Source organism: Symsagittifera roscoffensis, chromosome 7, assembly GCF_963678635.1.
Source record: "Symsagittifera roscoffensis chromosome 7, txSymRosc1.1, whole genome shotgun sequence".
In the NCBI taxonomy this organism is placed as follows: Eukaryota; Metazoa; Xenacoelomorpha; order Acoela; family Convolutidae; genus Symsagittifera; species Symsagittifera roscoffensis.
Genome location: NC_087068.1, coordinates 50,802,410 through 50,829,266, shown reverse-complemented (window position 1 = coordinate 50,829,266; position 26,857 = coordinate 50,802,410). Strand labels below are relative to the sequence as shown.

Sequence of the window (26,857 nt, the reverse complement as noted above, 5' to 3'; positions counted from 1 at the left end):
TCTATGCAGAACTTAGCGGAATGGCGGCAAGATGCAATTTGGGCACCCAGGAGCGGAAAATGGTGAGAGACATATTTATATTCAACATGAGGAACAGGGACGCGCAGAACGAGCTGTGTCGGGAAACTAAGACCCCGGAGGAAGCATTGAGAATCGCGATGTCGTATGAAAGAGGAGACAAGTACGCAAAGACTTACAAGGGCGTCGCATCCGGTTCCACGGGAACGGCTTATCCATCGCCAGGGGGTTCCCTGCAGATCAAAACGGAACCAATCAGCAATATTCGTGGATCCAGGGGACGAGGAATGCCAAGGGGACGGGGCCAATACCCAAATCGTGGAGGAGGTCGAACACAAGAACGAATGCAAGATCGACCGAACTTCACCCCAGAACACCGACAACGATGCCCAGCCAGAGCCGTCACATGCAATTTTTGCTTGCAAAAAGGTCGGGCATTTTGTGAGGACTTGCCGGGGAAAACGACAGTCGAGGGGGGGGGGGACAACCGGTTGGCTTCATCCAAGGGGATGAGCTATTCGAGGAAGAAGGTACCCCCTCGGATGACGTGGGGCCCCAAGTTGCGGCAAACTAAGTAGGTTTCGTTAAACGAGAACACCACAGCTGGTCATCAGAAAGTTCAGACGACTACATGGTTATGGCAATTAGACGAAAGAAAGAAACATTATTGAAAGTTGCCGGACCTAAACTCAAAATATACATTCATGGACACTCGATGAACATTTGGATCGACAGTGGATCGCCAATATCCATTTTAACAATAGATGATTTGAGGAGAACAGTGGGAAGAGCGGGAATTAATTTAAAAAAAGATGACGCTGACGATGACGAATTCCGGGATTACAGCAACAATCGGATCAAGATGTTGGGCAGAATGGAACTCGAGTTAGTATCAAACGGCTGGAAGACGAAAGCAGAAGTCCGAGTCATTGGGGGGGGGGACCAGACCATCCATCGTGGGACGTGATTTGATGGGAAAACTCGGACTCCAGTTGATGCAAGCAGATCCAAGGGGGGAATTAATGAACATTCAGGGGACAGAAGACAATTCATGCGAGGAGGGGCATGACGAATCGGAGGATGAGCAGATGGACCAATGGCAATTATACTTCAGAAAGCTATTTCCAAAACTTTTTACTAGAGTTGGAAAAATTAGGAACTACAAGGTTCAAGCAGAATTTTTCGAAAATCTTGTACCAGTGCAGCAGAAGAGACGGAGAGTGCCGGTAACGCTCCAAGAAAAGGTGGACAAGGAAATTGATAAGCTATTAACCCAGGGACATATAGAAAAGTTGAAAGAGTGTTCGGATCGATATTTTGTTTCTCCGATCGTCATCGCCGTAAAAAAAGACGGGTCCGTGAAGTTAGCATTGGAATCTCGAGAGCTTAATAAACAAGTTCATAAAAACAAATACCAAATGCCAAATACAGAAGAACTTGTAGATACAATAGGACAACTTATTTCCGAGAAAAAACAAGGGGAGGTGTATTTTACTACGATGGATCTAACGTACGCGTATGGGCAACTACCACTTAGTGAAGAAACAAGCGTGCACTGTAATTTTTCTTTGGTGGGCGGACGGTCGACAGGAACATACCGATTCCGGACAGGGTTTTACGGGCTAACGTCCATGCCGGCAGAGTTTCAACGAGTAATGGATTCAATTTTGAACGAATTCCCACAAGCGAACGCGTTTATTGATGATATTTTGGTTACAACTAAGGGAACGGAAGTAGAACATATCTCCTTGGTTGAAAAGATCCTCAGGAAACTAAATCGCGAAAACATATCGCTGAAATTACCAAAATGCGAGTTTGCGAAACGAGAATGCGAGTGGCTCGGTCATCGTATAACCAAAACGGGGGTTACGCCGCTTAAACGCAAAACATCGCCGATAGACGCATTAAAGGCTCCTAAAACAGTCACTCAATTGAAATCATTTATGGGCTCAATCCACAGCTTGCATAAATATTTACCGGCGATAGCGGTGATGTCAGCTCCAATGAGGCCACTTCTCAGCAAGAAAAATGAATATAACTGGACCGCGGAATGTGAAAATGCTTTCAAAAACATTAAATTGGGGGTCGCAAACATAGTTGAATTAAAACATTTTGATATTCATAAAGACATTAGAGTTGTCTGCGATGCAAGTCATAATGGCCTTGGAGCGGTTTTAGAGCAATTGGGTACAAAAGGGTGGCGCCCTATCTCTTTTGCATCACGATTCTTAAACGCAGCCGAGAAAAAATATTCCACTAACGAGCTTGAAATGCTGGCGGTGGTATGGGGGGCCGAATATTTCAGAAACTACATTTTAGGAAGATCTTTTACAGTTATCACGGACCATAAGGCCCTGATTTCATTACTTAACGGGAATAACAAGAAAAACAAAACTCTAGACAGACTGATTCCCTTTGACTTTATAATAGAACACAAACCGGGCGCCAAGATCGGATTAGCAGATTACTTGTCGAGGCATCCTAGCGAACCCCCTAAAACGATAAGTCAATATGATAATTTGTTCACCGTGGCAAAAATCGCTTCAATTAGAAAAACCCTTGGTTTTACAAATGATTTAAAATCCCTTGGTGAACGAAATCATCAGGACATTAAAGGAACTGGTTCTAAACAGTCTAGACAGCTTTCATCCAATCAGAAGCGAGAACGGGAAACATGCCTACAAACAGCGACGGTTGAGGGCGGAAAGTCATGCGTGAAGACACCGACCAATAGGAAACGATCAATTTGCATAACGCGTAAATCAAAGAAATCCAAGGGACATTCAGTGTGCTCTATATATTGTTCCCTTGGAAGACGGTTAAATTTGCCTATATCAAATAATTCAGACAAAATGGATAGCGAGTCGAGTTGTTCTTTCCCAGTATTTGAAATTGAAAATGTTGAAATTGATTCCCAAACTAACTCTCCGAATAATCTACACTCTCAGATCAACTCTCCGCTTAAATTAGATGAAAACCTATTGAGTAGCGATGAAATAACTGTCATTAACCCTGAAATTGTTGCCATTACTAAAAATATACGGGATTCAAAAATTAATACAGTACTTTCTATACCCTCGAAATTCCCAGGCGAGCTTTTTCCTACAGTTAATCGAAATCAGCAAGTTATGTCTATCATTCCCCGTGATTGCAAGGTTATCAAGAAATCCCAAGCGTTACCAGAACTATTTAATTTAGATTTTGTTGCCTCAAACATACCGGCAGATGTGAACTTAGTACGAGTTAAAGAAGCATTGGAGAAGAAAATCAACTTGAAAGAAGAACTCCTGAAGATTGGGAAGTACTGGGCCCAATACGCAAACGATTTGTCATTACGGGACGATTGTGTGTGGTTAGATGGACGGCTGGTCATTCCTTTGCCATTACAAGTGCCAATTGAGTCGCGGATACATTATAACCATCACGGTAAAAGAAACATGTACGAAGCAGCGCGTGACGTCTGGCATCCCTACATGTACCGCAGTTTGGCAGCAAAGGCCACGTACTGTCAGCAATGCACAGGAGCGGGTAAGAACCTAAAATCGTTATTACCCAAGGGAGACATGGGGAAGGTCCCTGAACCAAGGGAACCCAATGAATGTATACAGTTGGATTTCTGGGGGCCAATGAACTACTTAATTGAGAGTAAGAAATATGTCTTGGTTGCTACGGACCGTTTCTCAAGGTGGCCATCAGCAATGGTTACTACCACTAACACGTCAGATAAAGTCTTAAAATTTCTCGATAAATACATAACTCAACATGGAGTACCTCGGAAAATCCACGTTGATCAGGGATCATGTTTTACACCTAATAAATTTAAAATCTTCTGTAACAGCGAAGGCATCGAGCTAATGTACTCTCCAGTGAACGATCATCGAAGCACGGGGTCCGTTGAACGGACAATAGAGAGTTTGAAGAATTTTGTCCTAACATATGCGACTGAAAAAGAGCATAAGTCTCTAGAATCTATGGTCGATAAAGCGCTAGGCGCCCTACGATTTTCCAAAAATGCAACTACTTAATTAACACCTTTTGAAGCTCACCACGGCCGGGAGGCCAACACCGTTTTACTCAATCTTACGAAAAAACCAAGTTTGAAAAATTTGAATTGGAAGAACGTCTTAAAACAAAAATGTTCGTGTTTAGACGAAAACGATCCTGAGATGAGTAAAATTGCATTCCCTCAGCACTCGAATTGGGAGGAAAGGTCCGACTTGACATACGCTCCAGCTTTAAGAAGGGCCCCTATCATGCTTGATAGCGACCAGCAAATGGACACGTGTCCAAAGGAGGTATCGGGAGTTGCCCCGAAAATCCAAGGGAGTGCAGACACTGGCCCCAATATCCAAGGGAGTAAAAGCGCACGCGACCTGTATCAGCGTACCACCAGCAAGACCCTAAATCGGTATAAACTCTTAAAATCTAATGTAATCTCTGAATCCGAACATACTATCAAGCTAAAAAACGGATCTGTTCTCAGGAAAAGTGCAGCGGCAGGAAAGCCAAAACCCAACCTTCCCAAGAAACGGAAGCCGGCTACGCTCAAGGAGATGTTATCGAGCGCGAAGAAAGGGACAGTCGAGAGCCCAAAATCAAAGAGGCCAAAGGCTATGCAAAAAGTATCGGTAGCCACCTTCCAGTCTGACAATTCGGATAGTGAAGATTACCAGCCACCAAATATTATCCCTGCACGATTACCGATAGAAGTGTTAGCAAGACACGAAGCGATTGCGGCGGGACAAGGCCCAAGCGGCAGTACAGCAGTAGCAGAACATGGAACGGGAGTAAAAGCAAAATCTACAGTGACGAAAGCGAAGCGAGGAAAAGGGGGTCAAGAGAAACAAGGAAAGGGGAGCCAAGACCGACCAGCGTTAGTTGCGAGAGAGTGCCTTGTGAATAGTAGCCAAGAAGAAGACGTCGAATCTGGCAGTCAAAGTGAAAGCTCGGGAACCAGAAGGAGTACCAGAAGAAGAAAGCCAGTTGATAAAATGGGAGGAGTCATGATCGAAAACATCCAGGGTGCGGAACAAAAAGGAAAACATCCAGGGGGAGAAGGAAAGTGAACCTTGTTTAAAACTCATTTAAAAACTCGTTACCCAGGGAGAGGGATGGCCATAAGCCTAAAACTCAAGTTTGTTGTATCGAGTTAGTTGAGGCAGCAGGTTGAAGGTATTAATTATTATATTAAATTTAAATTACTATGTATTTAATTTTTACATCCATACGGAAATGTCAGGGGCTACAATATGTTCAGTTGTCAATCATCTTAGTTGCTATTCTTTATTTACTTATCTCTGAGATTTCTCATACTATAATTAAGTGTGAGTTTGGTACCTGCCTGTCAATCAGCCTAGAACTGTCTAGCTGTTATGTGTTGACCTCTAGTTCACTCTCTTATTTATGCGAACTAGAATACAGTCAATTCAGTATTTAACAGCCATCGTTTTATCAACCCTTGTTACTTCCCGTTTTTCTGCTCTTGCACCCATTCTGCTCTTAGACTGCATTCTGCTTATTGATCCGCTTCCAAGCGAACTATTGTGAACAAAGTTTTTTTTCATACCTTACTTCGTAACATCACGCATTCAGCCATAATAACACGTAAGACGATTTAAAAAATGGAAAATTGGAAAAGTGGAGGGAAAGTGGAAAGAGCCAAAGATTGTTTGAAACAATAATGCCACATTTCTGCAAGGCTATTGAACGATTTGAGAGCTCTAGGGTAGAGTTGGCATAATTATTAAACGATTTCAGAGCTCTAGGTGTAGAGTTGGCATAATTATTAAACGATTTGAGAGCTCTAGGTGTAGAGTTGGCATAATTATTAAACGATTTGAGAGCTCTAGGAGTTGGGCAGGGTACCGGTACTAGTAAATTTGGTACTAGTACATGTACTATTACGGTACGGTACCCAAGTTGAGAGGTACAAGTAACTTGCAACAGTGGGGTCAATTTTTACCTAGTTTTAGTATTGAAGCAGGTTCATATGCACAAAACGGCCCAAAATCAATACTTTTGCAGCTTGAGCTAAAATTTAGGCAGTCAAATTCAATTGGCTAATATTAGCCAATCAAATTCAACCAACATGGTCAGGCAATTCAATGAAAACTTCAATAATAAAAATATTTTCAAGTCACATGGTAAGTTGGCTCTTTTCCACCCCCCCCCCCTTCAAATTCAATTTTGAAAAGCTTAATTAACGTTGTCATAAAGCAATGAAATTGGCGCGGTGAACAAATCCACAACTGTGAACAGATGTGTTCTTCATACTTTACAGCGTAACATCACGCATTTAGCCGTAATAACACATAAAACAAACATAAAACTCGGTATTTTGAAAGAGGGGCAAACTGGAAAAGAGCCGGTACGCTTTTTTCAGACAAGAAAAATTCAAAAAAAATGGCTTCTGCAGATTAAAAATTAAATTTGGTCATGTCGGCCAACAATTTTATCTGCTTGAAATTGCAATTGAAATGCAGGACCATGTTATTTGATCTTGAGTGTACTTACTAGTACATTCCCAACTCTATACAGGTGTCTTATTCTGAAGAGACCACTCAAGTTCACTCATATCTTTCGAAATTATCTTAGACATCAATATTGTTTATAACGTAGGCTGTTTATTTGTTGTACATAATAACAAAACCAAAAATTCAGGGGACACCCGGGTTCGAACCGAGGACCTCTCGATCTGCAGTCGAATGCTCTACCACTGAGCTATATCCCCATACCAAACGCATGAAACAGAGCACAACGAAGCAAGCCAATACATAACAATGAAATGAAATTCATTTCTTCATATTTATACACGCTCTCTCGATGCGGCATTTCATTCAATTTCAATTGTTTTGCGTTCTTCGTACGTTTACTAAACAGTGAGGTACAATTGTGTTTGTGTTGTAATTGGAAGGTTAACCATTCAAATCTATGAGTCAGAATTCTTGAAACAAATGCGTGGGTGCTAGTGCTAGGCAAAGAAGACGACAGACAGGACATCAAGACGAAATGAGAGTTAGGCGCTTCCCCGCATGCAGAATAATTAGGCCATACACTATGGCAAAAATATTTGGCATGTGCATACTTAACCTTGTGAAACCCCTCGTAACACCATTAAATTGATGCTTGTATGTGAGATGGTGGTGGGGGAGGTGTTAAAAAGCTGAGATAAAACAATTAAAATACAGATAATACATTTAAAAGAGAGAGTTAGTTAATACATTTAAAATGAACCGTTTTTCAATTTACGGAGTTCATATTTCTCAGAAATCCAATAGGAGCACTGCGCGCAGCATCAGAAGTCCCGTCAGAAACGGTTGTCATCATAACATGTCGTCTTTTAAGCCACCGCGGACGTAACCCCGTAACGAGAGGAGATTGACCTTCGCCCGACTGAATTCGATCCTTGTATATTAAGTAAATCACTTCCGACCAGGACCGAACACACTTAGTCCAGCGACGTAATTCCAGTTATCCTCGTGGTTCTGCTCGATACGATACTCGTAGATATGAACCCGCAGCATTTCGCGCAAAACGTGGAGATCGGACTCGAGGAATCCGCGTTCGACAAGGGTCGAACAAAAGGGTCGTCATGCGGCTTTCGACACAGCCTTCGTAGTCAATGGAAATGGCCCGACAGTTGTGAAGCAGATACTCTACGTGATAACTGGAACGGACATCTTATTCCAGTTATGGTAATAGCCTCCTCGATAGCTTTAAGTGACCTCACGCACCTCTTTCAATATCGACAGAATGTTCCATTTTGTAAAACAACCTTTCCGGAACAATCATAAATATAGCTATCAGAGAAACTCAAATCGAAAAACAGCAACAAGTTACGGAGAGAGCCTACCCTTTGGCAGAATAATTAGCTAAGAGAGCGAACGGTTCGTTCTCATAGTAATTTAGACAACAATTAGCACGAAGCGAGATTACAGTTGGTTCTCAAAGTTAGTTAGTGTAAACTTATGCTAAAAGCGAGAACAGTTGATTCTCGAAATTAGAGGTAACAGTTAAAAGTACCTCAAAGATACTTGAAGGTACCTGTAGATACATTGTTAATTTAAGCAAGTCGAACAAATTAGTTGTGTGGAATTACTGAGTGTAATTGGATAGTCGGGATTATCTAGAGAAGCAGAATCAGTTAGCTGAACCAACGAGAAGTTGAACTGCAATCAGGCAATTGTGTTGATTGATCACGACCCCTTTCCTTTTGATTAGATAACTAGATTGTATTCTGGACACTTTGGATCCCTGCGTATCCGTATTTTGGTTTTATTGAAAATAACCGCAATTGAAAAATCTTGCGATCTTGCGATTATGATTGCGATCGATACAGCCAGAAGAGCAGAGAAAAAAAGTGGCACGCAACGCAGTACGATAAAGGATACTTGCGACAAAGATAAACTTTTCGGGATTGTGGATAGTAGTGAACCTCAGTCGCCCGCTAAATTGATTACCCAAGGGACCACTTTGCGGTGCCGTTAAGTTAGAGTGTGCACGGACCTAGAGAGACAATCACCTAAATCTACACGATATTTTTAAAACAATTTTTAATCTGAAATTTCTGACTCAACATATTTCGCATAGTTGCTTGTTCGACGGACCACTCTACCATAATAGTACCTATCTCACGTTATTTTACGCAGTGAGAAAGAGTTCCGGCATGAGAGTAAGCAAATACAACCAAGCCAAAAGAACAGGAAAGGAACATTACCATCAATTACTTCAAACTTTCCAATAATTTCGGTTATAGTTTTCTCTCAAACAGTTATTTGCAATTCATTAGCCCCAGCAAAAAACAATTTAGAACTTTTTTATCTACAATTTTCAAACTAATATTTTTGGATTGCATGCTTTCACTTCTTATCTAGGACTAACAACAAACTATTAAGGTCAGAATAAGAATTTTTCTTCAAAACAACCTTAACGGGGATTAAATTTTTTTTCAATTGATTTCGAATTAACTTTTCGATTAAAATTAGGGCCAATGTGAAACTAAGCTCAAACCTAATTATCCAAGTGAACTATCTCCTCCCTAAATTATTTTAGGGGCAGCTGGTTCTCTTGATCCAAAATTCGTTGTAATTGATAGTTAATTCTCCAGTGACAGCAATTGAATTGCACTGAAGTGAATTTGTGAAAAGCACTGAATACAGCAAATTAGGTTATAAAGCAGTACAAACAGACAACCGCATAAGGAAACAAAATTTTCAATTTCTGCATGGTAGGCAATTGGTGCAAAAACAAAAACCACCAAATTAATTCCCGAACCATTTTAATTTTCAGTGTTATCTCATATATCAACTAAAAGCAAAGATGTAACTTGGGAGCTCATACGTCCTGTCATGAAGCTATGAAAGTTGACAGTATGGCAGAACAGTTCAACGTGAAGTTAAATTTGAAGTGCTGACAAGGTTGTACTCCATGACTTATTTCAAAATAGACCCAAATAGTCTCCTGTAATGTATGATATAATTTATCTATAATCCTACACAATGCCTCGCGTACTTTGCTTTCCCAGATTTGGGAGATTAGTTTTCGAGAAAAGTCAATAAGTGTCACAAAAATAGTCAAGTTGTCTAAAAGTGGCTTTTTTCAGGTATAAATTTTTTCTACTAATATTAGGGCGCAACCGTTTATGCAGGGAAGAAACCCACGGGTCTTTCTGTCAATTGATCACTTAACCTCAATTTTAGGAGGATAGTTTTCCAGAGAAGTCGAAAAGCTTCACAAAAATTGTCTAGATTCAAAAAATAGAGTTCTTAAGGCTTTAACTTTTTTCTACAAGAATTATGGCGCAGCCTTTCTGCAGGAAAAATTTTGTACGCTGTGCTTTCGACTGCACGCTTAAACCCAGATTTGGGAGGCTATTTTTCGAGAAAATTGAAAAAATTCACAAGAACAGTCAAAATGTCATTTACAACAATTAGGCTGAAGTATCTCACAACCTGCGATTTCGATTGAGCCCGTCATCCCAAACTTGGGAGAGTAGATTTTGAAAAAAAAGTCAGAAAAATTTCACTAAAATGGTCACAAGTTTAAAAAGCCTCTTCTTAGAGCTGTCACTTTTCTCTATAAATATAAGGGCAATGGCGCTGATTGATTCAGGGAACATACACAAAACCATTTCTATCGATTGCACCTTCAATCCCAGATTTGGGAGTACTTTTCGAGAAACAAGGTCAAATATTCCCCCATTAATAAGCCGGGCCGTAGAAAGGTAGAGTATGGGGAAAATATACTACGTGGAAATACAGGCACACAAAGTAATAGCCTTTATTTCTATTGATGCCATTTTTTTTTACAATCGATGATCTAATTTCCGATAAAACTTTTTATTGCGAAAAGAGAAAACTTTTTCAAAGAGTCTTGAAATATAAAATCAAGACCAGCTCCCATATCTTTTCATACAACCTGTCTTATCAAACGGAAACTAAAATATTTTATTGAGTGTGAATAAACGAGCCGAAAAGTTACGTCATATGAAACAAAAGTATATAAACCAGACGAAAAGTTACGTCATATGAATCAAATTTGCATAACGTTTGTAACTGTTATATAATTGTTACATAAGTATTATATAACAATTACGCATTTCCGACTGGTTTATATGGTAGCTGGTTTATACTTTGGCTGTAGAGAGCCCCTCCATCAAAATTGTACCCCAACAAAGGGTAATCAAGTCAAAGCTTTCGGCAGTTTAAAAGAAATTGCTAGATTATACACTTTGATCCCCCATGACTCTTGTGAGCGGTTACGTAGCAGCATGGAGACAACCGCGTATTCAGACTAGTCAGTAAGCAGACAAATGCTATAGTAACCAATCAGAATTGAGACAATGAAGAAATGAATAATTAAATTACTTACTTCGTAAGTTTGCTTTCTCATCTCGATTCTCATTGGTTAATATGGTAATTGTCTGCTTACTGACGACGAATATGAATACGCGGTTGTCTAAATACAGACCGCACTCCCTTGTGGGCTGACCTGATGCGTTCGTTCCATGTGAGATACTTCAAAGAGAGTCCCCCGAATGAGCCGACCAGTTTCAGGACTGAGTTGCGCAACACAGCTGGGTGTGAACTGGCTATGTCCCATCTCTTGCACACTTGTCTAGCCAGACCCCTCTCGGCCGGGGACAGGTGCAGGAACACCTAGAGGAATTAGAAAATCAGTCAAGATTTTTGCTATACAAAATTAGAACAGGTGACATTTATGAGAAAAATTGAATTTCGCCGAAAGATAATTTTTGACAGATTTACTACGTAACATATTTTGGTCCATGAGAACAATCTCCCCCAGAATAGACTAAGGTGCAGGAACACCTAGAGGTATTAGAAAATCAGTCAAGATTTTTGCTATACAAAATTAGAACAGGTGACATTTATGAGAAAAATTGAATTTCGCCGAAAGATAATTTTTGACAGATTTACTACGTAACATATTTTGGTCCATGAGAACAATCTCCCCCAGAATAGACTTATTTAACAATCTCCCCAAATTTTGAAAGGCCTGCATGTATTATGCTCAAATCTGATTGTCTAAAAAGATCTTTTAATCATGTGAACGCTCCACGTCCAGACAATTCGGCCGAAGACAATTCAGCCGATTTGAAATTCAGATAATTTAGCCAAAAATATACAGACAATTCAGCCAGAGAAAATTCGGCCAATAATAGTGACCGCCGCAGTCGCGCCAACGTGTTTCGAGCTTGCCAACAGAGGGTAGGACTCTATACGAAATTTAGAGCCGGTTATCGGCGACCTTAAACCGGCGACCTTAAACCGAAAAATAACTTCAATTCTGATTTTTCTTTCGAATCTAGCGCTCTGTAAAACTGGCTGAATCGTCTCAGGCTGAATTGTCTGTATGCTTTTGGCTGAATTGTCTGAATTTCAAATTGGCTAAATTGTCTTTGGCCGAACTTTCTGTGCGCCGAACAATCTGCTTCGCAATTTCAACCAGTTAAAAATATGAAGAAAAAACATCAGAGTCAGTCTTTTCTAGTAGTTGAGTCCAGAACAGATTACACAGATTTCGAGTCGGAGATTACAAAGAGGATTTTTGCGAGTAAAATTTCAACTTAGTTCGAAAAACTTGGTTCTTTTTTGCGCAATATGTTACATGCTATTTTCAACTCAAGTAAAGGCTAACATGTTTTTCAGTGATTAGACGCTTTTATTCTACCTTAGTTCCATACTTCCACCGAAAAATTACAGCGAAAAAATTTGTTAAACAGTTCCAAAAATGAAAATTTTGTTCCACAGTGCATAATTTTTTTTCTTTCATCATTGCGCAATGCGAAATAATAACCTTCGAAAGCTCGAATTAATAGTTGTTACAGGTAAAATTAAGTTTCCAATATTCTTCCATAGCAAATTTTCCGTACTAAAGGAGCTGAATTGGTTAGATCTTAATTTGTAGATTATTTCTAGGCCTATGTGAACATGCACTAATGTTGAGTTGTCTCTATTCTAATTTAATCGATAATAATTTTAATAACCAAAAACTTTCGATATATTTTTTGACTCTTTGAAGCCCAGAAATCAAAGCAGCACAGGTATTCACTACAGAGACGTTCATTTCTTAAAAATGACCTTTCATCTGATTAGTTTAACGGTACTTAGAACGTTTCCTCGTTGAAGAACGGAATGAATACGTCGCCGCTATTCTCAGGAGACAATTCGATTAAAACAGTTGAAAAAGAAAAATTTTTGATTTAAGTGAAATAACTGACCTGAACAACTATCTCCTCAGGCGCCGAGGACCAAGATAGACTAGGCACGTGACCACCATGTGAAGATTGATCCATAATTTTGAATTTCAGTCGTAATCCATCAAACTATTCTCAGACCAACGGAAACCAACCAATGTTAAATGAAGCATAACACTGCTGTGATCAAATTACAAAACCAGTAATGACGTTTTTTGTGCAGCCTTCAAGCCATAAACTGAAAGGACATAACATTTGGTAAAATCATTGGTTAAAATCGGTTTGAACACTTTTGTTGATCTATATTGATCTATGTAGTAACAAAAAGCTATTTAAGGAGGGAAAATGAAATTCTTGGTACAAATAAAACAAAACAGATTGAAGTAAATCTGATCCAATGTGAAAGGTCAAAAAACATCAAATTCGACACATCAGAATATAGTTTCAAGTTCAAATAAATCCATATTACTTTTGTTGGCAAGCATAGTTTAACCTCAAGCACAATCAATTTAAGACTTGCGAAATCAACACAGAGCCAAAAAGGAGAGCCAACTTTTTTCAATTATCGCACCCGCCCAAAAAAAAACTTAAAATCAAAGTCACGATTCAACCAAGTTAAACTGGTCTTAGATGTTATCATCCAACTTAAATTTTTCCAGTCAGCCCACACCGAGCACAGATAGATTTCAATTATAGGCATATCATAGATTCTACCGACAAAATTCTAAATAATTGTATTAAGGGGAGCGGCGGTGAAGTCGTTACGTCTCCGCCTCTCACGCGAATGGTCGGATGTTCGAGGCCCACCATGATCCGTGCTTGTTGCCTGAGGGTGAGGAAACATTAGCCAGCCCAGAAAAATAGCCAAAAAAAATTGCATGCATTTCTAAAGCAGGGGCACAACAGCGGTTCGATTATAGCTCAATTTTCATTAATTATGATCCTTTGTTTTCTTCAAAATAGCTAACCTTTAGAAAACAAATCAGTCAGTATTTAGAATTCAAAAAATATTCAAAATTTTTGTTACAATATAAAAAAAACACTGCTCGTATCAGGGCAAAACTGTGAATTTTAGGCTGATAATATCAAAATTTAAAAAATTACAGTTTGGGTCGTGTATGGTTTTAATGAAAACAATTAACTGCCTCAATTCAATTTGGAACAAGTTTGCAGTGCGCGGTATAAAGCGCCTTGTGAAAAGTATAAAACTAGCATTTTAGACAGACTTTTTTTTTTACAAATCTCTAGCCCCTCGTAGTATTTTTAATCAGACCTCTTTTTACAAAACTCTAGCCCCTCGGGGGATCGATCTCTTGAGCTGCATGTGCCCAGACGGGTGTGCAAACTAGTATAGTAACCTGCCACAAGTCTGTCTATACTGCTAGTTTTATAGTTTTCACATGGCGCTTTATCCCGCGCACTACAAACTTAATCCAAATTGAATTGAGGCAGCTAATTGTTTTTATTAAATCCATTCACGACCCAAATGGTAACTTTTAAATTTTGGTATTATCAGCCTAAAATTCACAGTTTTGCCAGAATACAAGAAACTAATCGAGACCAATTTAAGGGCAGTCGGAACATTCAGGGCTCCGAAAGAAGAACACGGATTTGTTCTGTGAGTAATCATTTCATTTAATTTCTATTTTTATTGGAAATTTCGTTACGACTGAAAACTGCCCCGTAAAAAATGTCCTGCATAAGCCTCGCAAAAACAACTCAAGGTTTGAAACTTTCAGATTTAAACCTTTTAGTGAGCGCGGTTGCGATACAAAAAATGCCGGGGAGATACCAGAAAAGCAATTTCAAGAGGTTGAGAGAGAGAGAGAGGTCCTGCTAAGAAGCAATGCAAAACGAAAATACATCGGCGAAGCAAACGTGGGGCAAAACAAAAAAGATTTGAGAAGCCTCAAGTCAACCTTCAAGATCAAGCACTGTAAGAGATACTTAATTTTTTTGAAAAGAGTAAGGACAATAACTAATGAAAAAATTAATACTTGAACAAGAAACGTTTTTCCTAAATTAAACTTGGCTGTCGTCATACTTGAGTTTAGCGAGTTCGATTCTGAAGGAGATTGGTGCAAAAAAATCCAACTGTTCTGGTTGAAAACATAACAGGGCTATGACATAGAAATTGACCAAGTTTGAAAACAAATTTTCAAATGAAGACCCACATGTTGACCTGAATGATGATGGAGTATCTGCTTTCTAGTTAATTAATAGCTAAAACAACAATTTTTCTAAAGGTGTTTTTAGCATAGCAAGAACGACCACCCTAACAAATCAATTGTATTTGACAAAAATATGTTTTGTTTGCCATGAAGAAGTGATTGCCTTTGAACCGTAGGAAGCAAATATGTTTAGTGACACTGTGGTTGCTAAATTTGCAGAGCTGAACAAAGTAAACAACGAGCTTGCATCAAAAATGGCGGCTAGAAAAAAACTCAATGAACAATATGGCACATTGGTGAGAAAATCAACCCTGGTTCATCGTGGAAATCAGGTCCGGTGGCAAAACGGAATATCGATGAGTCCATGTGGTTTGGAGAAGGGGACGAAACAATTGCTTTCACGTCTATTGACCCAAAAGAGGGATCTTCCGTATTTCGTCGGATAGCTGCTTTTCATAATTTTAAAGCTGAGGAAAACTGCCAGCTCATCAATGACCGAATAGGAGCTAAAATGAACAGAGAAGGTTTTCGACGAGTGGCCGCGAGAAAGCTTCAGAACATTTTAGTGTAAATGGTAAAGCATAATTTTACAAAAAAAACCGACGAGGCGGTCGAAATCGCCATTGAAGGAGGCGATCAATTTGGCACAGATATGGCCGCAAAGAAGTACCATGCAAAAAAAAATTTACTTCAAAATTTTTTGTAGGCTGAGTGCGGTATGTTTGAGCAAAAATTGTTTTGCGCCTTTGTTAAAATTATTTGCGCCTTTGTGTTAAAGTTATTTGCGCCTTTGTGTTAAAATTAAGATGCTGTACACTTTGTCGATTGATTTTGATGAGCAGACAGTTTTTTGTTTCGCAATATCAAGAAAAGTGTTGTCCCATATGTAACAATTGCTTCACTCATGTCAATTACTTTCAGGTTTGAAAATTCTTGCAGAGCATCTTCTGATAACCTTGAAATTGAAATGAGTATTGGCGCTTCGAGAACTATAGGTGAGACAGTTTTCACACCGAATGAGGAAAAACAATTCTGTTAGTGCAAATATTGTTCGTGGTACTGCGCATGCTTTTGGTAAACCAATGCACGATCCTGGCGTATTGTCTTAGATGTCAAGATAAAGCATGATCGAAGGAAACGATGAATTTCCTTCGACGTCAATTCCAAAAGAATCCAGCAGCCAGAAGCAATTGATTCAGGAGTTGGAGGATGGAATTGATCACGAAATTGAAGCACACCAAAAAAATTTTAAAACAGTAAGATCGCAAGTAAAAGCTGATAACCTTAAAAGTTCTTAAAAGGTTGTCGGTTGAAATCACTGGAGAAGAACTCGTGTCCAATAACGAATCCGGTGAAACAGTTTGGTTTGAAAGGACTGGGATACTAAACTTGATGCAAATTTACGCCCAGCCACAAACATCCAAATTCGGGAAACATTTGGCTAGTAAATTTTTTGTAGAGCATAACAGCTGCCGCTTGATGCTTGAAAAGATTGACTGTGAGCGAAATTTGGTTCTTGCTAAAAAGACAATACCGAAAGAAGAGGAAGAGACTTACCGAAAAGTAGTGGAGCTAAATTATCTACGTTGAGGCGGGATATGCTTACACAGAAACTCGAAGCGCAGCTACCTCGATGGGAACTTCCTACAGAAAAGTTTTCTCAGTAAATTAAGGAATTAATCATTGAGCAACATGAAATTATGATAGCCGAAGAATTTGGAGTACTCGATACCGATCAATAAGCTATCGTAGCCATGCATTCAAATATATGAGCCAGTACAAATTTTTGCTGCGTTGAAACAAAGATTTCCCAAAAAAAATTAGTATTTTTCAAGATTTATTGATCCATCATTTCGTTCAACTGCAGTTTTGTAGTGACGAATGTGAAAGTTCGATGTCAAACTTGACAATTCAGTCGATTGTGTAAATTCAAATTGTACCTTTGTGAAAAAGTTTTTTTTAAGTTAGTAGATTAAGATTTTCGACCGACTGATGTTCGGATACATTGGTTTTTTTGCCGAGCTTTGTTTTCAGTTTTTTGATAGAAAGCTCACAGAAGATAGCGAGATCGAACTGACTATGCTACTTTAACTAATAGAAAGAAATCTGTTTTGTTGGCACGTGTTGGCACATTGTGATGCACATGTTACGAAGTTAATGGTGAAACAGGACAACTGAGCGCCCAAATCTTTAATTAGAAGGTTTCCAGCAGACTTAAATCAAGATCTCAAGAATCAAAATCGTGATCTGATTTACAATGATGATTTTATATATTTTTGTTGCATATTTTTGAGCTCAAAATGTGATTTATGTTAATCCATTTCTTCATTTGTTTCATAGGTTTTTGCCCAAGATCTGATTTACAATGATGATTTTCTATGATTTCATTGCATATTTTCGAGCTCAAAATCTGGTTTATATTGATTATTTTCATGATTTGTGTCGTTTGGTTTGAATTCAACTTTTGTTTTGATTTTTCAAATAGCATGCTTTTAAGAAGAGAAAAATCAATTTTTCTGACAAAATAATCAAATTTTTTGACAACATAATCGATTTTATTGCAATTTTATGGCGATAGCAATAGTTTTTTTGCGATTTTATGGCAAAAACAATAGATTTTATTGCAATTTTATGGCAAAAACAATAGATTTTATTGCAATTTTATAGCAAAAGCAATCGATTTTATTGTGATTTCATGGCGATTTCAGGGCGAAAAAATAGATTTTGTTGAGATTATGTGGAGATAAAAATACATTTTAGTGGAATTATAAGGCAATATAATCTTCATGAAAATAATCTATTTTCTTTTTATTATTATAGAAAATGTTGCTTAAATTGGTTACACATAATCGATTATAATGGCAACATTTTCTCAATATAATTCCGAGAAACTTCGGTGCGGGTAATACGCAGTGTAACAGTCGAAATTTGAAATAAGACTCGGTAACTTTGGGGATATGGTCTGCTCTACGAGGCTGATGTCATATTAAGATGCAAAATTTCAACAAAAAAACAGATATCTGAGATAAGTGTGCAGCGATTTTATCAAATCAGTATCTGTTTTTGCTCCCACTGAGAATTATGTTCTGTTTGTAAATCATTATTGCAGCCCTAATTGCTAATTTGTCAAAAAAAGGAAAATTAGTGAAGCTCGAGATTTTGGAAAATATCGAACCATAGTAGTGCAATTTGACAATTTTTTACGGTCCTGACTGCCAGGCTGGCTACTATTTTCTCAAAAATATATAGACCTCAAGTGACTATGACAATTTTCGAAATTTTTTGTCGACCTTTTTTTTGTTTAGGTTGACCAAATTAATTTTTCAAGCTCTGCCAAAGCACTAAAAAGTCCGTTTTGGCCAAAATTTCTGCGTCGCAGTCAAATTTTTGAAAAAAAAAACAGTCAAAACAGATGTTTTTAGGCACTTTTTAGAAAACTTTGATGAAAAAATTGCGTTTTTTCGGCGCGCGCTCCCCCCTCAATATTAGTATATATTGGCGCCAAAGGCGCCTTTAGAAAAATTTTAGGGTCCGTCACCAAAAACGGATATCTCAAAACAGTGCAAAACAGGACCCTTTAAAAAATATAAAAAAAACAAAGCTTTGTTGTAAATAGTGACTTTTACATGGTCTCTAGAAAATATAGACTTCCAAAAAATTATAGACCAAATAATGACTTTTATAGACCAGTCTATAAATATAGACCAAGTGGCCAGCCTGCTGACTGCTCTCTTTGATCCTGGAAACGAAACTCATTCTATTAAAGTCCCTGTTCAGTTTCATACGCTTCTTCCGTGTTCGGCGAACTGCAAGCCAAGTTATATGCGACTCACAATAGGACATCGCACACGATTTCAAGATCAATGGAATATGCTCAGGAGTATTGTAATCAGTCGTCGAAAAAAAATTGCGTTGAGTTGTGCGACTACTCTTCAGATAGCCCAAAAAAGCAATGATGATGAATCTTCTTCTAGTTCTGTTTCCAGAGATAAAAATTCGAAGGCCAGTTTTTCAAGCCAAGATAATGAACTTTTCAGCCCAGACTGAGAAACTGGACAATGTCAAGTTGAAAGAATCGCCTTTGGCACTTGAAACAGAGAATTCAATAACTGATATTGACATTCTCACATTAATTTCCTGGCAAAAAGACGATGTTGATGCTAGTTCCAGTAACGGTGTTTCGGTTTGGAACGATAGGGCATTGCCAGAGTCATAACTCAACGTATGATCGGTTGATTCCAGAATCCGAATGGATCGACAAACAGATAAGCTAACGCGGAGCGAGATAAAACGACCAATCTGAACCAAGGTTTATTCATGCTCTGACCGTTCATTCGGTCAGTGTTTGAGAGAAGATCTCTCAAGGTCGAGTGACCGGCTAAATGTATGTTTATGGCATGCAACATCATAAACATAAACAATCTTCTTGGTACGCCGTTGTTTGAAATATATCGTTGCATGAATTTAATGGCGATATCGGCTGTTGTGTTGGAAACAACCTTTGCCGTAGGAAATTTTGATCATTTATCGATAGCGACCAAAATGTAAGCATCCCTATTTAATTCATCCGGCCGAGGTCCTGCGAAATCTAATTGAACTTCTTCGTTAGGTTCTACCACCGGTTCCATAAGGAATGAATGTTTTTTTTCCTATAATGGGTTTTAGATTTTTACCTTGTTCTGTACAGTGTTTGCAGTTCTGCACCATGTGGACAATGGTTCTAGGAATGTGAGGGAACCAGACGTGTTGACATAGATCCAACATGGCCGCCGATCCTGGGTGGGTCAAATGAAGGCTGTCGAGCACTGTTTGACGTAGTTGAGTCGGTATCACAATTCGTTCATCGATCAGTAGACAGTGTTCGGACATGAAGTCGATTCCTGATGTTGTGCCAATAAGGCCCATAAGAGTTTTTTCTGGCCTCACAGTCTCGTTTCTTTACAAAGTTGATGAGTGGGCGGAGGTTTCGATCCTTTTTCGTTGCCGCCGCGATAAACCGCACACCCAGTACCCGTTGAAGTTTCTTCCGGAACAATGGGGTGTCTTCTTCGCTTTCTGTAGTGTTCGTGGCCTTTTCTATCGTTGCTGTCAGTCCCTCGGCGATCATTTCGTGGCTGGCCTCGAGTGATGTATTTGTTGTCATTGTTGGGGGTACCTCGTTGTGTTTCAACTCCTCTTGTGTAGTTTTCGTTGGGTCCACGCGGCTTACCCAAATCTCATCTTCCGATTTATGTTCTCCAGATAATTTTGTTTGAGTAGAACTGGAGGTTACTTCAGTCTCCGTCTGGCAGGAATTCGTTTTCAATTGTTCCGTGAGATTCTTTTTCTCCGTGTGGCTGTCTTGTTCTCCCTGCTTAACACTGAAGATGATTTTGGGGAAGTTTGATTTCTGGCGTGTCTCTTCGATTTTCTTTTTAGAATGACCTCTCTCGCATCTTGAACTTTTGTGTTACTTTAGGTATTTGTCTGTTTTGGTGAGTTGGTGTTCGCTTTCTTTCCTTTTGTAGGTGGCCTTTCGTGCCATCGTGGGTCTGACAGACTTTCTTCCCTGTCTGACGATCATTGCCACTGTGTAGCTGACCTTGTGTTTTGTCCTTTTGGATCGGCACTTTTTAGTTCCGTAGGTAGGAAACCTCCTTTAAATCCACGAATTTCTGGTCGTCTGTTCATTTTAGAGTGAAAAATAAAATTTACTGTTTTTCGGACTGGTTGTTTTGTTTTGAGAAATTTTGTTTGAGAGAGAGCTGACTGTTCGTTGGCGATTTTTGAGTGAGACTGAATTGAACTTTTAGTTCGCAATTGACCGTGAGTGGAATGTTTGGAATGTTCATATGTGATTTGAGTGTTTGAAGTAGCATTTAATAACCCTTTATTTTCCGCGCGTTTTTTGATCAGTTCATACGGTGCTTTGTTCTGATTGGCCAAGTTATTTAGAATGACGTTGTCAATCAATTCGAGGCTGTTTATGAATGCAATAATTGATGCAACTACAAATTCCTCATCGTACTCACTAGGGGGTATTGCCAATCCAACTTGATTTCGGGAAATGTAGTCTATTAGTCCCATTTTATTCCCCGCCAAGTGTTTGATATCAAAATGAAATGGAACTAATCTATCAATCCATCGTGTGAGTCGACTCTGACTTGTTTTTGATCTTTCGCTTGTGTTTAAAGCGCCGATTAGAGCTTGATGATCCGTAATGACTGTAAAATGTTTTCCGTAAAGATAATATTTGAAGTGTTCGATTGCCCAAACTACTCCCAATAATTCTAGTTCATTTACGGAATATTTTTCCTCGAGGGAATTTAAAAAACGTGATGCGTATGCTACGGCTATCCAACCCTTTGGTGAATTTCGTTCCAATGCAGCTCCTAACCCTGTATTCGATGCGTCGCAAACTATGCGAGTTTCTAATTGTTGGTCAAAATGTTTGTTTTGAGTAATTTCAGCTACTAACTTTAGTACGTTCTTGGAAGCTGTGTTGTGTTCTGATGACCAGTCAAGTGGTTTTTTCTTTTCTGTGTTTTTTAGCAATGGACGGAGCGCTGCAGCTGCTTGTGCTAAATTTGGTATATATCTCGTGAGAAGATGTTTTGACCCCATAAAACTTTTTAATTGTTTGAATGTTTTTGGTGCTGACAGTTTCTCTATTGCTTCGGTTTTCTTAATTAGTGGAGTTGTGCCTTCACTATTAATGTTAAATCCTAGCCACTCAATCTCTTTGTAAGCGAACTTACATTTCTAGAGCGAAATCGCTAGATTTTCTTTATCAAGTATGTCCAAGACTGCTTTCAACTTCTGTTGATGTAACTCTTTATTTCCCTTAGTGACTACTAGTATATCATCTAAATATGCGTATGTGTTCGTGCAATTCGTCAACGTTAAGTCGACGGCTTTTTGAAATTCAGCTGGCATATCCGTGAGGCCGTAGAATCCCGTTTGGAATTGATACGTCCCTGTTGCATTGCCACCGACTAAACTGAAATTGCATTGTTCACGTGTCTTTCGATCCAGCGGGATTTGAGAGTATGCGTATCTCAGGTCAAGTTTAGAAAACAGCGTTGGCTTTGTTTTGTCTGATTTGACTACTTGCGCGATGTTATCCAATAATAAGTCGATATTAGGCATCTGATACTTGTTTTTATGAATAAATTTATTGATTTTCTTCGAATCCAACGCAAGTTTAACTGTTCGGTCTTTTTTCACTGTAAGGACAATTGGGCTTATAAATTGTTTGTCCGAACGTTTATCTAATTTGATAATATGTCTTTGATCAATTAGTTTGTTTAGTTCTTCTTCCACACGTTCTTGCAGATGTATCGGAATGCGTCGACCCTTCTGTTGAATTGGACGAATTCTTCAATGAACTGTGTTTTCATAGTGTGATTTTTGGACTTTCCGACACGTACGCACAATTGTGCGTTATTGTCTTTGACCCATTGTTTTATCGCTGGATCCGACTCTTCTTTTCTCGTATAGCATGTACCTTTTCTGTTTTCTGTTCTTGAATCAATTTGATGCCGATCTGCGGAAGTAGATTCCTTCCGATGAGGTTTGCTTTTTTGTCATCGACTACGATGAACGGAGCTGACTGAATTTTCCAACCCCCTGACGCGATCGTAATAATCAATCTTCCTTTCGGAACGATCGTTTCGCCATTGTAACACGCTTAATGTCGGGCTGTATCTCCCGATGGAATGGTTTTGAACAGTGTATATTTATCGTGTTGTTGAATGCGCCTTGCGGTTTTTTCGTTTAGAAAAGACATTGGGCTGCCCGAATCGGCAATAGCGAACAATTGTTCGGAATTAGTTTTTAATTTCACAATATGGCCGTTTAGGTCGTCTTCAACTAATGTTCTTGTATTCTTAATCTCAAATGATTCCGCGATTGCCATCACCGAAAAATTATCTATTTGGTAATCATCCCAACCATTGCTGGAAGAAAATTCTGCAAACGCCACTGGATCGTTTTCTGTTTCAAGGCTTTCGGTGTCAAGCTCCTCCTGTTGGCCGACTTGGGTATCTTCTAGATAGTTGACTTGTGTTGATCGGCATACTTTGGCGAAGTGTCCCCGTTTGGCGCATTTTGCACAGATTTTATCTTTAGCGGGACAGGTCTGTAAACGATTTTGATTATATTGGTTGCCGCATTTATAACACTGTTTTTGATTTCCGGTGTTTTTAGCTCTTTGTTGTCCTCTGTTACTTTGTGATCCTCGTTGAAACGGTCTGCCTCGGGCGCCTCGCCCTCTTCGTGTGTTTTGACTGTTAGAGTAATTCGCGCGACCTCGAGTGTTTATGTCATTGACCGGTTCTTGCTTTGTCGTAATTTGATGTCCGCTAAAGGGGTTGATCTTCATAGTTCTACTATGTTCAATACCTTTTTTCGTCGTTTTGCATATTCATATGCGTCTTGTGGACTCCTGGTTTGTGCTAATAGTTCCTTGGCTATTTTGTCGTTGTTCATATGTGCGATGAACATGTCGCGAACCCATTCCTCTTCGCGGTCTCCACAATCTGCCCGCGATGCCTATTCCACGAGGTTATACTAATTGGTGGAGACTGATTCGCTCAGCCTTTCATGGCTCGAATGTACCGAGCTTCAAAAGCGCAAAAAATACTTACAATGTTCTGATTTTGTGAAACGACAATTTGAGAGAATCTCCTTTAGGAAAACGATGGAAACTTGACTTCTAGAACAAAAATTCTACATTGTAACCTAAGAATAGAAAATTGTTTCAATAAGGATTCGTAAAGTATAACAATCCATCTTATACTCAATTCCGATGGAGTCGATGCATTCCAATCAATGGCAAAATCTCTGTGGTCTGTTTGGTTGGCAGTGGCGGATCTCCCACCGATTGATATATGCATGTATGAAAACATTCTACTAGCAAGTTTGTCACGGGAGAAACAAACTTGATTAGAACGGGTTGCTTCAGATATTTGTTCAAATAATGTGATGAGCTGGTAAAATTAGTAGCTTCGAACTCTGAGAGTATAAACAAGTAGTTGCTTCGTTTAGGAATTGAACCAGCTGCGAAACACCAAATCGAAACATATTTTTGTCGAACGCATTTATCAGGTCGCTTTCTGTGTGAATATTCTTGTATCAGACATGCCCGCTACAGCCTCTATGTTAAACATGCACCACCATAGGGCAAAATTCGGTTGTACTCTGTGTTCAATTGGAAGCGAATTAAAAGAAACTACGCGATATTATCCAATCAAGAAAACTCCGATGACCGACAAAGAAAAACACGCCAAATGCCTCAAAGATGTCTCAAAAACCAAAAAAGCCGTAAAAGAAATGAAAGTGCTCACAATGCTGTCAAGTTTTGCCTCTAGCAGGACCAGTCGATGCAATGCAACAAGTGTACATGGGAGTTACTTCTAGAAGTTGTTGTAGCTTAAACTGCTGAAGTGGACTTGAGCGACTGAGATGCTCTGAAATCGACAATAAAATTAAGTCAATATAACGAAACCAATTCTGCCATTTTTAATTGGAAAAGGTTCTTGAGCAAAAAATTCTTTAAGCTAACGAGTAATTTCAAAAAAGCCTAACTTCTTTTTACCGTAGATTGAATTTTTCAAGGCGAATGAATTCGAAGTATAGTTTTTCTATGTTGGCCCACTTCTCTTGAAACAAAAAGCACCAGGTGCCTACACAAACGATTTAACCTTTTTAGTTTTGCTATTCGTCTACTTATGATGTCAGAGAAGTACGTGAATGAAGCAGGGTTGCCTAAGGATTGCAGGTTAGGCGAAGGATTGCAGGTTAGGCGAAAAATTATTTTAGTGTAAACTTCTTCCGTTTCGTCCACGTGAATGAAGTGGACGAAACGGAAGAAGCTTACATTGAAATAATTTTTCGCCTAACCTGCAATCCTTAGGTCATTTTGCGTGGTAAGCAAGGAATTTCGGACCTGTGGAAACAGTCGTCACTGATGTACAAATCTGAAAATTATCTGCTCCAATCGAAGTTCTCTGGCACTGTCAATTTGCTACCATTACTAGTTAAAAGATACACCAGAACAAGCAGGAAATGGAAAATTATCACCTTTCCGACCTCTGTCATCAATTTAGAAATACGTGACAAAGCTTCAAGAAAAACCTTCTACCTACTTCGATAGTCCAGAAGCAATCCAGGAACAAAAACCTGCAATTTACCGGCAAATTTAAACTTCCCAACTTTGAGTTGGGATCCAAGCTACGTACCACCTTCCTGAATAGCTATGTTGGATTTGCAGTCGATGTTTGAGCAAACAGAGTTCTTCATTCATGGTTGCCTCAAAGTATATTGGTTCAGTAATTTGAAACTCTGGAATCCTATCAATGTGGAGATAAACTTGACATAATAGTTTCTTCCTTCCACGAAGTAGTGTTTTCGACTAAAAAGGAACTAATTAATGTAAATTGTTTGACAAAAATACTTATGCGTGTTGATTTAAGCGATAAAACTTTTCTTGTTCCATTGATCAATGTGAGTGGACAGAAACTAAATGTAAGAATAATTGTCTGTCTAGAGAGAACATAGGATCGGCTACAGTAAAAAAAAAAGATGTAAATCTTACAAGGACCTTTCAAATTAATTGAGTATTCTCTTGCATTTTGCTCTTTTGGTTTGTCACTTGTATTTGCGACATGCAGCTTCACCTCTGAGTGAAAAGTGTAGTTTGGTTAAGCATTAATTTTGTCAGAAGGCTTAATCTGAGCTTTTGACCTGAAAATGATGCAATATATTTTACAGAAAAAAAAAGTTATGCTTTTTAATAAAAAGCTCATTAGCAGTTTGACGCTATGATGCTCTTCCCAGTCTCTACTTTTAATTTAGCGGTTTTCTTCGCTATTTAAGTATTAAGAACACTCTCGAATTAAGAAAGCAGAAATGGCAAAAAAAATAACGTGATTGATTTTCAGGCTCGAACGTCGATTATAGTTTCCAATTTTACCTGCGAAAAAGATACCCATCAAACCAGTTTTCTCAATTGCGTTATTTTTAATCAAAATTTTGTCAATTATTCTAAAAACTCAAACGTTCAATATTCGAACGTCTTCTAATTGAGACTTTTTTGTTTTTCCCGTGAACCAGTTTTCTTTGTTCACACAACCTCCAATTTCAACGTCCACCAAACCTACTGCTCTGAGAACTGATACCAAAAAAATTTAATTCAGATATGTAACTCACAAAGAAATGTTAGAAGCAATCTTATTGCTTCAAACCGATAAGCCTTTAGAACCCAGTTAAATACCTGTTTGGGCCCTGAAAGACAGTGTGCTAATAATCCACCATATTTTAATTATGATAGTAAACGAATCTCGAAAGCTGAATTTCCACAAGGCTTGAAAAAAGCACATGTTATTCCCGTATTCAAAAAAGGAGATACAGCCGATCCAATCAACTACCAGCCAATTTCTATTACCAGTTGTCGCTAAATTATTTGAAAAAAAATTTTTTCAGCAAAATTATTCGAAAAAATGTTGAATAAACCAATTTTGTTTGATAATAATATCCTTTACACCAAACAAGTTGATTTTAGACACGGTTAATCGACCAATGATGTCTTCTAAACACAACAGAAAAAAATCAGATTCCATCTTGATAAACTTTATGTAGCAGCAGCGGCAATTTTGGATCTCTCGAAAGCGTTTGATTATTTTTCACATCCCTTCCTCGAACAAAAGTTGAGGAATCATGAGTTTGAACCATCAGTCACTGATCTAGTTAAATCTTCTCTAGGAAACAGAACGCAGCAAACAATTGTGAATGGTGCATATTCAGGTTGGCATAAGTTGGAGCAAGGTTTACCTCAGGGTACTGTACTAAGACCTATGCTGTTTAACTTATATGTTAATGATATGCTAGAAATTCTAGACAAGTCATGCACTCTTGTACAGCATACCGATGATACAACACTGCTAAGTTTCCATTCAAATCCGATATCCGCAAC

At 38.7% G+C, this 26,857-nt stretch overlaps 1 protein-coding gene and 1 non-coding gene across 2 annotated transcripts in view; both read right to left on the bottom strand.

Annotated features, from left to right (window-relative positions):
- Positions 1-13,328, bottom strand: part of LOC134851736 (F-box and leucine-rich repeat protein 13-like) — a 32,450-nt gene extending 19,122 nt beyond the window's left edge. Inside the window, exons 1-2 of the mRNA XM_063867954.1 lie at positions 12,758-13,328; positions 11,008-11,174 (exon numbers count right to left, since the gene is read on the bottom strand). Of these exons, the coding sequence (XP_063724024.1) occupies positions 11,008-11,174; positions 12,758-12,832 (242 nt within the window). The 5' untranslated portion in view covers positions 12,833-13,328. The remainder of the gene's footprint in view (positions 1-11,007; positions 11,175-12,757) is intronic.
- On the bottom strand, positions 6,677-6,748 carry Trnac-gca (transfer RNA cysteine (anticodon GCA)). Its single transcript has one exon. It is a non-coding gene; the product is annotated as a tRNA-Cys (tRNA).
- Positions 13,329-26,857: the final 13,529 nt, after the last annotated feature.